The sequence below is a fragment of the Podarcis vaucheri genome (assembly GCF_965113315.1).
Source record: "Podarcis vaucheri genome assembly, chromosome: 10".
Classification (NCBI taxonomy): domain Eukaryota; kingdom Metazoa; phylum Chordata; class Lepidosauria; order Squamata; family Lacertidae; genus Podarcis; species Podarcis vaucheri.
In genome coordinates this window covers 30,090,318-30,104,980 of record NC_138748.1, presented here as the reverse complement: position 1 = coordinate 30,104,980, position 14,663 = coordinate 30,090,318, and the positions used below count along the sequence as shown (strand labels likewise).

The window sequence follows — 14,663 nt, the reverse complement described above, 5'->3', positions numbered from 1 at the left end:
CTATAAATGTAGCTGTAGTGGTCATAGAACACCACAGATTGAGCCTTAATTCCCAGTCACATAGAAAGGACAACATTCTCTTACCACATAGGGAGAAGTACGGAATGTGAACGGAAAATGTGTAAAAGTTTCTTCCTGCACTCCCATTGTAATTTTGGCATTCCCTAAAAGATAGGTGACTTTAAAAAGCTCATATAATTACAGCCCATTACCAGAAGCTTGTGGGCAGTGCCCTCCAGGTTATTTCCTGAACAGAGCGGGCATGAGATTTTACATGGAAGAGTTCTGAATATCTGTTATTATAAAGCAGGCTTGAGCCATTTGTGACCAGCCAGGCTTAACGCAGCCTATCAGCTCTGTACGGCAGTCCACAAATGGATTGGAGAACTTCTTGGTTTTGTAATAGACCACCAAAATCTGCAAAAACAAGTTGTTCCCGTATGCCTTGTACAAAGAGGTACACAGGTACAGAGCACATGAATGGGTAGAGGAGAGGGCACACACAGGAACATCAGGACCAGATTCTTCAAAGCTGAAGGGTTACCCATGTCTCCCTTGATGAACAGTGAAGAAAGCACTGGGTGTGGAGAGGGATAGGAACTTGCCCCAGACTGCTAGGAAGTGCTTCAAGAACAGGTGTGAATGGGCTTAGCGTTTACAGGTTTGCCAGGGACACAGTTGCATGTATCATGCACACCCACAAAACATAGTGAACCTTGTATATACAGGTGCCTGTTAAAAGTGAATTCCTTGACCTTGGGCAGAGGGGTTTCTAATAACCAGCCCACATAATCCGACTGAATTCCATTTCATCTTTTATTGCATATGCATTTTTCTGTATCCATTTTGAAGATCTTGAACAAGCTTGCTATTGTAGGGTGGTTGCTGATTATCACATGAGAAGCATGCTTTTTGAATTCATCAGTCATAATGAATGAATAAGTCAAATTAGAATGGTAAAAAAGCAACCTACAGCCGTACTGTTATCTGTCTGTCTGCCATAGCTCAGTAATAGTACATCTGTTTTACACTGAGAAGCTCAATTCTGCACATAATCAGATACAGTATAGGAAATACTTCTCTGAAATCCCGGAGAGTCACTTCTCTGAAATCCCGGAGAGACCATACTGAGCTAGATAGCTACCTGGAGAGGTTCCATATCTCTGTCTGTCTGTCTGTCTGTCTATCTATCTATCTATCTGCACTTCACTTTTATTATTGAACTGTTTGCTAATCTGCCTGCTCTTCAGTCTTTAAATCGGATTTATTTTTGTGGGGGGATTAAATAAGTTTGATTGGATGTGGAATTGGACCCACCCTTTTTTAAAAAAACAAAAAGGATTCCCCCCTCCCATTTTTTTTTCATAAATTTTTATTAAGTTTTCACATTTTATATAGACATCCCACACACAAAGAAGACAAAGACAAAAACATGTATAATTTCAAAACCTTACTTTCTTAACCTTGTTCCTAGACTTCCCCCCACCCCCCCTTCCTACATCCCAATTCCCATAATTAAGTCAGCAAGTTGTTATTTCTCCTCCTTACCATGTTAATATTACATCTCTTATGAAAATTAAGCTCTTTCCTAAGGTGGACCCAAGTTCCCTTCCATCGATTTCCCATTTTTATATTAAATATAGATAAAACTAACTAAACCCAAAAATCATAAACGTTTTTTAAAGTTCTGTTTTCCCCTCCCTCCCATCCCCGGTTTCCGTCCCTTCCCAAGTACGTGTCCACAATAACAGTTCTTAGCCTGGATTCCTCACGTCCGAGGCCTTCAAGTTTCTTTCAGTCCCTCTCTGCCGGTTTTGTTGGTAGTCCTTTGTGTTGGTCATCAAATCTCGAAGGAGTTCTATCCTAATCAAGCCTGGTTTTCTTCCCACAAAGATACTTGATGATAGCTGCTGCAAAAGTTCCACCGATCCTTCATATTCAAAGTGGAGGCCCCAATCATATTTCTTCTTTCTTTTAAGTTCCTGTATTCCAAGTACTCCAGGGGCCTCCTCCTTCATCTTTCGCATCTTTCGCAGATTTGTAATCCATGTAATCCAAGGATCTTCTTCCTTATAATCCACTAGTATAGGCTTCTGGTTGGTACTTTCCATCTGTACTTTCTCTATTCCTTGCTTACTCTCCTTCAATTCTTGAGATATCTCTTCTAATTCAGCTGCAGATTTTTTCTCAGTCAAGTCCTTAGTGCATTCAGCAGAGATACTTGTTCCAGAAGTCAAGGTCGTAAGTTGTTTGTTCATAGCCAGACTTTGCTCTTGTAAAATTCCCACAAGGAGAAACATTCTTTCTATCTCTGCTAGTAATTTTCCATCTGCAGCCATTGTAATGCCTCAGAATTCCCCCTAGAGGGATTCTGGTTACTTAGTAATCTTTTTTCCAACAGTCCTTTACCTCGTTGTTTATTTCTTTGTTTCCAACAACTTTAATTCAATTATAAAACATTTAGTCCAGAGAGATCTCAAATAACAATTTTTTTTTTTACTTTAAACTGCCCGTTTGACAGCTTTGACAGCTGTCAAACTCCTTATTCGTCTTCAACAGACTCAGACACAGGACGCTCCCGGGTCCGGGAGGGGGGGTTGCACAAAAAAACTTCCAAAGTTCCACTCTCACACTCCAGCTCAAAACTTCTTTTACCAAATTGTGGAAGATAATATCTTATGGCTCACGCCGAGAAAGGTGAACTCTCCACCTTAGTTCTCCTGTTCTTGCTTTAGATCCTTTGTAGGAGGGGGGGTGCGGACTTCCCTTTAACACATCCCCCCGGTCGTGCCGAATTCAGGAATAAGCATTTTAAAGTCCGAATTCTGTTCTACTCACGGGTTGTTTCTTTTCAGGTCTGAATTTAGGGGAGAAAGTCAGCGCTCTCCGGCCATGGCACACGGCTTCGCTCCACTGAAGTAGCGGTCTACTCCCAGCACCACGCCACTCTCCGTACCCTCTCCGAAGCCTTTAAAAAGGCTCTTCGTGGGTCGGAGGGGGCGCTTAAGGTGCCCACCGAGTCACCAAGTCCGCAGGCTTCAGTGCCTGCGGTTTCTAAGGGTCTCCGCGTCGCCGTCGCGGCAAGACCCGTCTCCAGCAGAGCCGATTCCCTCCGGAGCTCGGAGGGAATCCGCCATTAGCCGATCGCGCTAACCCGGAAGTTCTCCCCCCTTCCCCCTCCCATTTTTGAGAGGACTTTTCCATTTTATTCTTTGCGGATTAAATATATGGATTTCCAAGCTAGAACCTGGAGTTCTAGTTAAAATATATTAACTGCACTCAGTTAAAATATATTAAAAGAATTGCTACTAAGCCAATCAAGCACTTTCCTGAGATAACCAACCCTGGAAAGCAGCTTGTCAAGATGTTGTTGCTGGTGTTTTCCAGAACTGAGCTCTGTATTGCCCTTGAACAAGTGACAACTAAGGGATTGGCTCTTCTGGATAGAATCTAGAAGGCGATCTGCAACTAATTGTTGTTGTTGTTCTTGTTTAGTCGTTTAGTCGTGTCCAACTCTTCATGACCCCATGGACCAGAGCACGCCAGGCACTCCTGTCTTCTACTGCCCCCTGCAATTTGGTCAGACTCATGTTGATAGCTTTGGGAACACTGTCCAACTATCTCATCCTCTGCCGTCCCCTTCTCCTTGTGCCCTCAATCTTTCCCAACATCAGGGTCTTTTCCAGGGAGTCTTCTCTTCTCGTGAGGTGGCCAAAGTATTGGAGCCTCAGCTTCACATTCTGTCCTTCCAGTGAGCTCTCAGGGCTGATTTCCTTAAGAATGGAGAGGTTTGATCTTCTTGCAGTCCATGGGGCTCTCAAGAGTCTCCTCCAGCTCCATAATTCAAAAGCATCAATTCTTCGGCGATCAGCCTTCTTTATGGTCCAGTTCTCACTTCCATACATCACTACTGGGAAAACCATAGCTTTAACTATATGGATTTTTGTCGGAAAGGTGATGTCTGCTTTTTAAGATGCTGTCTAGGTTTGCCATTGCTTTTCTCCCAAGAAGCAGGCGTCTTTTAATTTCATGATTGCTGTTACCATCTGCAGTGATCATGGAACCCAAGAAAGTAAAATCTCTCACTGCTTCCATTTCTTCCCCTTCTATTTGCCAGGAGCATCCAATTTTCCCCTTGGTACCCACTCCTGATAACAGCATTTTAGAGCTAGTTATCTGACCAAACTCTTGCCAGTTTCATTAAGAAATGCTTTTATGAAGCTGCTTTTCCAAGTGATGCCCACCACAGTCTTTGAAGGCCACTATAACAAGATCCCATACACAGACACACTTTGTATCTGTGGTTAACCTGAGGTGGAAGACATCAATCATTATCTTTTAGCCTGCCCCCTTTTGCAGAGATCCAAGAGATCACTTTCTGAAACCTTTGTTCTCACTAGCAAGCAGGAATGGTTTGGCTTCTCTTGATCATAACACAGAGAGCATCCGGTATGCACTAGCTGCAAAAATAAAATCAGGACAAATGAAATAGATAAAATTGTTATAAGTTGTTTTGGTGATTCTGAGGTTTAACCTGAAATTAAGCTAAATTTAAGATTCTTGGTGACTCTGGTATCTTCTCTCTCATACATCATGGAGGTTGGCTTTTATTATGTATGTATTTTGTTCTGGATTATTTTATTAATATTACTGCTGCAAGTTTCTCATGGCCTTTGGCTAGAACAATAAACAAGATGTGATTAGTATGCCTAAAAGTATTTTCAACTATGCTTAGCACTGACTTTATTTACTGTCATTTATTCATCTTAGATTTTGAAGATGCTGAAACATTTGTTCGAACTACTAGAAGCACAGCCCTTACATTTAATTCTATAACACAAAGTCCACAGAATGTTCTTGACACTAGCAGTATGGTGGTTTTCATCAGCAATGTCACAGAAATCAACAATAAAAACATGGGCAAAGTCAACCCTACCCAGAATGTACTTGAAGTGACAAAAACATCCTGGATTCCCACACCTACCCATCATTTCTCTACCACCGAAGAACAGGTAAGTTCAGCTTGTAGCTTGGATTGGCGGTAGTTCTGCAACTACTTTGAGGATTGAATCCTTCAAACTTCACAAATTGTACCCAATCTAAGGCGTGCAAAACTGACTGAGATTTGCCAGAAACTTGATCATCACCCTCATAATGCTAAGAGATAAATCATAAGGTGCGGAGGAGTTTGTGTGGATATGTGGTTCTATTGTATGCTTTAAATTGCCAAGAAACGGCAACCTATGACAAAACAGAATGCCTCAAACACTAGGGGATTGGACGGTGGTCCTCACCATTGGCAAATGATTTAGCAAGTAGAGTCACATCTGTATTGCAGCTTCTGGCACAGGCTGGTTGAGCTACTGTGTTAGATAATGGTGCAGCCAAAATTCATATTTCCTGGCTCAGGAAAGGCAAACATTGCAGGCTCACAAGTTCTCTAGCTCGCGGTCACAGAAGAACTTTAAGCCCTGCCTCCCTGTTCTTTCCCACCCCATTCCTGCCTCATATCCCCTTCACTTATCTTCATTGCTGTTCCAGCAGCAGGGGAAGGGAGGAAGATATCTTGCCCCCCTCCTTCCTTCTCTGAGGATGCTTGGTATGCTACTATGGCAGCGTGCCAGGCATTAAGGGGGGGGGGGAGAAATCTTCCTTCTGTTGCTGCTACTGGAAGACCAGGAAAGACATTGGGGATAGCAATGGCTGCTAGCTGTTCCTCCCAAGCCCCGCAAATGTCCCCCTCTGTTGGAAGGCACAACTGTGTACACCACATGGCCTGCGCTGGATCGCTTCAGCTAGCCTGCTTCCTCAAGTGCAGTGGAAGAGACTATCCCATTGCCAGTGTGGAAGCACAGGTTCAGTTGCTGGTTTAGAAAGCTTCTGAACCATGGAATGGGGAGAAGGCGCCATCTTGATCTTTGCCTCAGGTGGCAAAATGCCTTGGAACAGGCCTGGGGATGCTGTCTCATTGCAGGTGTCCAAGTATGATTTATTTGCCAGGCCTGTTTGTTGCTGTATTTGGGATGGAGGATACTATTCATAAACTAGGATAAACAATAAACTAGGAAGTGGCTTGCAAACCCTAAAGGGGCAGTGGGAACCAAAAAGGAGCATTTTCACTCAATTTCACATATTTTTCAGTTTTGTTATCCAACCAGTTTTTGGTTGCATGCTTCAGAGTGGGGAACTATGTGCCACACAATAGAGACAGCAGGTCTTGCTATCGATCTGTCAGCTCAGAAAAAACATGTACCCCAAATTGGGAAACGAGTCCGGGGAAAAATTCACTCCTGTCCAATCAGGAATCAAAAGCTTCTTTACGAAGGGTTGCATAAGAAGGCTGAGTTATATGAGGCTAAACGGTTAGATGCCGTGGCTTGTGCAAATTATCGTTAACTTGTTAAGGGTACAGGGGTAGGAGATTTATTTATTTAATATTGATTTAGGCTAAATACTTATATGCTGCCTTCCAGGCCACTTTCAAAAGACCATTACACAAGAGGAAGCTGTAGCTTCATAGACAGAGCAGGGGTCACCATGGAGCTCACAGCATGAAGCAACTCCAACGTGAGAAAAAGTTACAGCATTTGGGATTTCTTAGGTTAGAGAAAAGGCAAGTAAGAGGTGACATGATAGTTTACAAAGGTATACATGCCACTAGAATTTGTGGACATCCAGTGAAGAGAAATGTTGGAAGATTCCTCTTCCATTGATAGCAGTGGAATATTGATTCACTTATGTGTTGAGGCATGTTTCAGTATGCAGCACATCTTGAGTATATTTTTGAAAGGAGATTCCTTTTTATATGGATTCATGGTGGGTTGCGGTGTTAATTATGCTTTACTTTGTTCTGCTTCTGACCATCCATATCCATGTACATCAATTGTTCTGGGAGGCACATATATGTTCAATATATATCTGAGACATTGAAAACATAGTGGACAGTGTTAAAATGCTAAACATTATTGTGAAGAACAATAACAGTTATTCATTTACACAATGAAAGGCTGGGTGCTGCTGTTTGACTGAGGTCAACTGTTTTTCAAGGCACGATAGTGGTTGCTTGGTGATGATGGTTTTTAAAATTGTTTACACAAGACCAACCTTGGGTTGGAAGTAAATCAGCAGCTTGCACTTTCAGAACTAGGAGAAAAGCTATGCAAAGCCCATTTCCTCTTGATAAAAAAGAGAGAGAGGTGTGTGTGTGTGTGTGTGTGTGTGTGTTTTAAAGCCAGGAAACCTTGAGAAAGGATCTAAAGCAGACTGGAACCTACTATTGATGATATGTTCAGTCACTCCCCACAGTTACTTCCAGCTCTTTCTTTTACTCTCTCTTCTTAAAACTTGGGTCAGCAGAAATAGTATTGTTGCACATCTATTCAGTATCAGCTGTAATATTTATTTGGCACTACCTACATTTGTTGTCCCATTACAAATTATGGTTATGTTGCTCTACTAAGTGTTCATATGTTTGTACTTGAACCTGTTTGTACTTCATCTTGTTAAAAGATAATTAATAGTGAGTTCTTCGGTGTCATTTTAGACCTCACCTTAGTATTGTCTGCAGTAAGAGGTAGACATCAAACTCGACTCCACAGTGGTGCAGTATTTAAGATAGTAAAAGCTGCAAGAGCACTCTACCTATGTAAACCAAAAGGATTGTCTTCCATCAGTGCTGCCTTAATTCTCCTGCAAACTTTACAGTTTGTTTACAGATTGTTTCTTTAGTGATAAATAGTTCTAACTAATTGTTATTGGAAAAGAAATGACAGAATTCATTTGTCTGTTCTTTTTCCAAAGGATAGGCAAATATTCCTTGAAAATATGGAAATTTGCTTGCTTTGAGTTATATATATTTCTTAAGGGCAATTTATTTGGGTCAAGGGTGGTAGTTGACTCCAGGGCACATGCTGATCCAAGGAAAAGAAAAACTGAGATAAATTGGCAGTTTTTCAGGCTAATGATATTCCTACAGCCATGGAATTGAGATACCATTGGACTTTTTGCGCTTGACACAACGCTTGTTGTTTTCAAGTTAGCAAGGCTATATTTTTAAGCAATATTGGCTGGAATGTGTGAGAGAAAAATAATGGTTGTCTGTTGATTATGGATTTGTGCTTGCTAAGACAGAACAGAGGAAATTTGCATTTCCGGTAAAAGGGAGGAAAAGAGCTTGCCTACAGAGAGAAAAAATTATATCTCAGCTCTGAAAGGGCACTTAAGGTCTTGTTTGTACAGTCAAGAGAGTTTGGAATAGTTGCTGAGGTGGTTGCTGTGGGGAGAGCCATCTTCACTCTGAGTTCAAGGGAGCCCAACGCCAGATGGCGGCTCTGTGTTTGTAGAAAATTTGCACGACCCATGTTCACCACAGGTATCAGCCACGGTGTCCACGCAGCCATTTTCCCTGGGCATGGCAACTGTGTTGAGGGAAATATTACTACCCCTGGGTTCATTTCCATGACCCTGATAACTTAGGGGTGCCAACTTGAATTTAAAAAAATGGGGGAGCCTCAGATAAGCCCCATAACACAATGGCAATGGCTATCAACTTTTGGGGGGCAACCCCTTCAAATATTTTATGGGGGTCAAAGGGACCTCGGTCCCTAGGAGTTGCCTCCTGTGGTCCAACTTCGCTTCAGCCTTGGCTCTACCCACTCCACCTCACGACCCCGCGACTGAGGCGAGTGAAAGCAGTAGCTGCCTCTCTTGTTGTTGTCCAAACAAGCTCTGGACCTTGGGGGGGGAATCCCCGGAGGGGAGACAGTGGCGTAGCGTGGGGGGTGCCAGGGGTGCCAGCCGCACCGGGCGCAACATCTGGGGGGGCGCGAGTTCAGAGGGAAGGGACAGGTTCCTTCCTCCGCCGGGCTCCCCGCCGCCACCGCCAGCCTTGCGCCCTAGCGCGCGCGCCCCCTGCCGTCGCTGTGGCTGCGCTCCACTCACTGCTCACAGGAGGAGCAGCCGCTGCAGCAGCGCCGACGCCGCCACCGGCGCCTGGCCGGGCACGGGCAGCCTCCGCACCCCGACGCCTTCCCCTCGGCCCAGCCACAGGCGGCGGCTGCTTCTGCCGACTGGGAGGGAGGAGAGCTCCGAGGGGCCTCGCCGCGCCCTCCACTCCCCAAAACCCTCCAAGAGGAAGCCGGCAGGCGGGCAAGGGTCTCCCGGCAGAAGGGGGTGCCGCTGGCTCTGGCTCTCAGCCGCGGGGGGGGGGAGGACGGAGCATGGCTGGACCTGGCCGGGAGGAGGAGAGGCACTTGCCAAGCCCGGATCTGGAGCTCCACCTACAGCCCAAGGAGAGGAGGGGGCGGGGAGGTGCCCGAGGGGAGGGGGCTTCGGCTGCAAATAATAATAAATTCAATAAATTCCTGCTGAGCCTTTGGGGGGGTCCTTGGCTCCTTCGCTCGCCCCCAGCCCCAGTGGCGTAGCGTGGGGGTGCAGGGGGGCCGGGCGCAACATCTGGGGGGGGGGCGCGCTCGCACTCGAGTGCTAAAATCCACGGGTTAGGGGGCGCAAATTACTTGCCTTGTCCCGGGTGCTGACAACCCACGCTACGCCACTGAGGGGAGAGGAGGAGAAGGAGGCAAGCGACCACTGAGGGGCAAGTGTGAACTGAGGAGGTTTAGAGAGGACATTCCAGGGGGAGGAGAAACGCCTGAAGGAAACCATCTCCCGTGTCAGAAATAGCCCTGGGAAAAGAAGGTCCGAGGCGAGCGAGGGGAGGAGGAGGAGGAGGAAGGAAGAGGGGCAGGGTGCGGCGGAGGAAGAGAGAAAGGCGGAGAGGGCATGATGGGGAGGGAGAGCGCGCGCGCCAAGGCGCTGTGAGGAGAGGAGCAAAGGGAAAGGAGGCAAAGAGCTGCTGGCTGAGGCAGAGGGCTCTCTCTCTCTCTCTCTCTCTCTCTCTCTCTCTCTCTCGTGTGTGTGCCGCCTCGGACATTGGCTCTGTGAGGGGAAGAGAAGCAACCGGCCGCCGAAGCGCCTGGCCATGGCCGCGCGGGGAGAGCGGCGGGCAGCCGTCTCCCGCCGCGCCTTCACACCGCGCCTGCCCGCCTTGGGCAGCGGCCCGTGCGCTCGGCCGGCGCGGAGGAAACTTCCTCCAGGAGCGTCGTGAGGGCCGGCCTGCCTGTCGAAGTCGAGCTGGCCAGCAGAGGGCGGCCGCGGGCTGCTACCCTCGGCCCCGCAGGCGGGCGGGCGGGCGGGGGAGGGAGTTGAGGAAGGCGCCGCCGCCGCCGGCGGGGCCAAAGGCGCCTCCTCGCCCCCACCACCTGCAGGCTGCCTTGCAGATCCAAGCGGATGGCAAGGCTGAGATGCGGAGCGGGAGTCTCCTTGTGGATTCTCGCGCTGGGCCTTCTCAAGGTGGGTGGCAGCCACGCGCAAAGCAAGAGGATGGGGAGGGAGGGGGGGGACTTGCAAGGCAGGAGCCGAAGCTGGAGACTTCTGAATATCGAGATCCAAAAGATTCATGCATTGCAGGGGGTTGGACTAGATGACCCTCGGGGTCCCTGCTATGATTCTCCCTCCTGGCAAACGCAGCCTGCCTCCTCCAGTGCTACCTGTCAGATCAGCCTCTAACTTACCTTTGCTTTCAGCGCTAGCTTATCACACAGGATCCTGCGTTCTCTTCTCCCTCCTACACACATAATGATACTTCTCCAAGCTGGCTGCACAGAAGTTAACCACTACTGATGCAGTTCTGGGTATTCAAAAAGAGTTCATCATCTTGCACATGAATTAACATCCTTTCACACCCGTGACCAGCACACACCTATTCAAAGAGGAGAATGGGGTGAAGTGGAAGCTGTGTTCTGCGGCTGGGGTTTGTGTCTACAGGTTTTGGGTATAACATGTACAGAGTGCAAGGGGTTTGTGTGTGTGTGTGTGTGATTTTACATGCACACATATAAGGAAATCATTTCCATCCAAACTGAGAGACTTGTTCCAAGTTTAAGATTAAAGTGCAATGGTCTGAAATTTAGAACGATTGCCTCAGGTGACCATAGAAGAGACAGAGATCGTTTGCTCTTGGATGAGATAATCACTGTGTGCTGTTTCTGATCCTTCTCCAGAGTGGTCTAGGAGCTCCAGTAAAATGCACCATCAACCAGACAGAGTGGAAGGTCTCCAGCCAGTCTGTCCATCTCAGGTGGGACAGTTTGGGATATCCCTGTAACTTCAGCGTTACCTGCAACTCCCGCAATGCCTTGTACAGGGTTTGCCAGCCCATCCAGAAAGTCAACCATTCCTATGAATGTGACTACAACGGCTTGGAAGCAGGGACTTGGTACCATATCAGGATTGTCTCTCTGTCTGATGGAGAAACCAGCAATATCACATTGCAAACAGGTATGGGTGACAGGTGCAGGTTTGATGAGCACTTCGAGGGGAGTTTTGACATAGAGGGAAGATCTGTCATTGCCCTGTTGTCTCTGTGATGCTCAACCTGAACTTGTGAAAGGGAGATTATCAAGGGATAGCACAAGTCATTCCAAACACTTCTCAATATATTCCAAATGTAGGTCAGTGGGTACATAATTAATCCACACCCACCCACTTGCTAGAACTTTATTCTAGTTCCTAAAAACAATCTCTCTTAGTTAAGCTTAATAACTGATTTGACTTTCAAGGTGAGCAATGATCTGGAACTCATTAAAAGAAGTGGCTTGAAATCTAAAAAAGAAAAAGAAATTCAAGCATATATATCGTACTTTACAACTGGGCTTATATTTTGAGTTTCTGTTTATGTTAGTCATTTTTTTTAGTAAGCTCACTTTAGTAATTTTGTCCCAATTTAGGCTGCAATCCTATGCTCCCTTACCTGGAAGTAACCTGTTTTGCACTGCTGGGTATCTTTCCTGCCTTTAGTTGTTTAGTGGCTGAATACAGATTTTACACAGGATAGTTGAGTGATACTTGATGGTAACTATCTAAGTGACTTTCTTTTCTCAAATGATGCGGTTAGAATAACACTGAAAAAATATGGATGGTTCTTCTTACAGGTACATAGGTGAGATTAGTCACAAATACTCACTTACAGTGCAGTCCTATGTATGTCCACTCAAAAGTAAGTCCTATTGAGTTAAGTGGGACTTACTCCCTAGTAAATGTGGAGCGCAGGATTGCAGCTTTAAGAGTTAAAGAGAAAGTGATTATGATAGCTTTCCAAGGAAACATACTCGATCCTATATATATTTAAAGGACCTGCATATGCTCTTAGTTTTTAACATCAATCATCACAGAGCATTTGTGTAATATTCTGTAATATGTTATCAAATGCAGTCCTAGATGCACAGTTTTAAAGTGCATTGTAGTTTGTATTTGAAATTGATGGCAGCAGAATAATCCAAAGTGATGATTCTTAGTTATTGTCTCAGGACACATTTCCTTACCTACTTACAACTCAAACTAACAGATACATTATTAATGTAATTTCACACAGCCCAGCAAAGCTTCCACTATAATGATTAGGGTGTATCTTGCAATATCACATTACTGATGGGCAAGTTCTCAAGGCAGAAACAGACTACAGAGCGTTATTTTCCACAGCAAGTGAAATGTTATGCAAATAAAAACATTTTGTATTTGGTTTGTAAATATCATTTGCAACATATATCCATGCTTTTTGGAAATTGTGTACTGTAGAAAGGCAATGGGTTGTATTCTTCTCAGTCCTCAGAGCAGACCAATGAAATTATTAAACCTTAGACATGTCATATTAAATATATATAGCTAAGAAGTCTTCATCCCCTTCAGATGCAATATAATCAATTGTGAAATATAATCTATTCCTGTGCACAATACTCTAAAATGCTTTTTCAACTTGGATGTTTAAAAGAGTAATAGTACAATCCTGCACATGTGTACTCAGAAACATGTGCCATTGTGTTCTATGGGGTTTACTCCTAGGTACCCATTACTTGGGAGTAAGCCCCCATTGGACTCTGTAGGACTTACTTCTGAGTAGTCAAGCGTAAGATTGCTCTGCAAATGAAATACTCTAAGACATTATTGTACTGCAGGACATAACTTAATAAAAGTAAAAGCATTTTTCTATGAGAACAAGGTTCATATTTTTTCAAAATTTGAGACAGATAGACATCCAGATTCTCTGAAAGAGCACTAGCTTTTTGTCAATACATTAATTTGATTTGGCAACAATAAATTGATGTGGAAGGTAAAATACTGACTCCTCCTATTGAAGCCACTTGCAATACTTTGCTAGGAAGAAGGATAGAAACTGAAATAATAATAACTGGTGCAATTGGCTTCTTATTTGGAATCTTTACAAAAAGCACAACTTTTCAAAGTTTCAGCACAATTGATTTCTTATTTAAATGTCAAATTGTGTAGCCAGTGTTCGATAAGAGTCCCGCAAAAATATCTTCTTAGAAATATCTTATTTCTATGATATATCGGTATTGGACAGCTGCCAGTCAAGAACTTTATAACAATGTAAATGGTTTTTTAAGTGTTTGTTTCCAGCCAGGGCTTTTCAGGCCAGGCACTTCCCAAGCTCATTGTTCCTTTGTTATAACGGATGTACAGAGGACTGAGTGTTTTGTGTTCTGGGCTAGATAGATTAGATAAAGTCTGAATTTCTGAACTTCGCCTTCTAGGCACGCAACCTTTTAAAATTTGCTTTAGAAGTTGTATCCCACCTCCACGTCTTTCCTCATTTGTGTAAATTTTTAATTTAAGGGGCAACCCCAACTAGACTTAAGCACCCTGAGAAAGTTGTATTTGCTTAATTCTTCTGCAGAAATCACTGCAGGTCTTTAAAAGGGACTGGATGACTTGAATCCTTCTCCATCCCACAGTTCTGGGCAGTAACAATCTGGTAAAAACATAAAGCCTTACCAGGTGTTAACCCTCAGCCCTTATACCATCATATTCTTCTACTATCCAAAATCCAGAAACATTTTTTAGCGCTTTGTAAATCACATAGGCAGAACCTTGAATTTCCATTATCAGAGCACCAATGGCACATGCTTCTAATGACCAGCCTCTGTCAGAAGGCAGCTGCAGTGTTCAGTATCAGCTGCAGCTTCCAAAAAATGCTATCAAGGGCAGTATTTTGTAGAGTAAATTGCAGTAGTCTAGTTGTGAAGTTATGAAAAGATGGCTGCTAGGTACAAATCTGAGGGAAAAGGCAGTGTAACCAGGTGGATTACAGATGGCTTGATACAGGAATGGCCAGTTGGTAGCCTAGATTGGTGAAGGCAGCACACCTGTCAGATGATAAGATGGTTTGTTCTTGCAAGCCCCAGCCAATGAGCTACTGAGATGGATAATGGGGCATCCACATTAGAAGCAATACACAAATCTCTCCGGTGCTCAAGGCCACTGGCCAAAAGCAGTGTGGAAGCGATCAACACACAGCTTCTGACCCTTATATTACTTCTGAGAAAGCAAAATGCGAGAGTGTCCCTATTGTCATTGCATAATCATCCCATTATTTTCCACGGTGGTGCTGTCTTTCTTGTGCTCCTTTTGACTGTGGCACCTATTCTGGTATGAAGGAGAGCATTCTCTGAAGATCACTCAGTCATTTTTTTGGGGTGCCATCCAGGTGAGAAGCAACATGCCTACGTGGCATGATTGCCTTAGGGATTTGTGCTACCACACCAAAATCGATGCGAGAGAATTGTGAACCACTTCAACCTGGGTTGCCT

The 14,663-nt window shown here is 44.7% G+C and overlaps 1 protein-coding gene across 3 annotated transcripts in view; it reads left to right on the top strand.

The window, feature by feature from the left end:
• PTPRB (protein tyrosine phosphatase receptor type B) overlaps positions 1-14,663 on the top strand; it is a 79,155-nt gene that overhangs the window by 10,086 nt on the left and 54,406 nt on the right. For 2 of the 3 annotated variants that reach the window (XR_014224207.1, XM_082241077.1), the window contains exons 3-4: positions 4,771-5,012; positions 11,061-11,337. Coding sequence is in view for 1 of the 3 variants with exons in the window: in XM_082241077.1 (XP_082097203.1) it covers positions 4,771-5,012; positions 11,061-11,337 (519 nt within the window). In the remaining 2 variants the exon portion in view is untranslated. Of the gene's footprint in view, positions 1-4,770; positions 5,013-10,225; positions 10,351-11,060; positions 11,338-14,663 lie in introns of those variants that run through there. The other variant, XR_014224208.1, reaches the window with a different exon arrangement.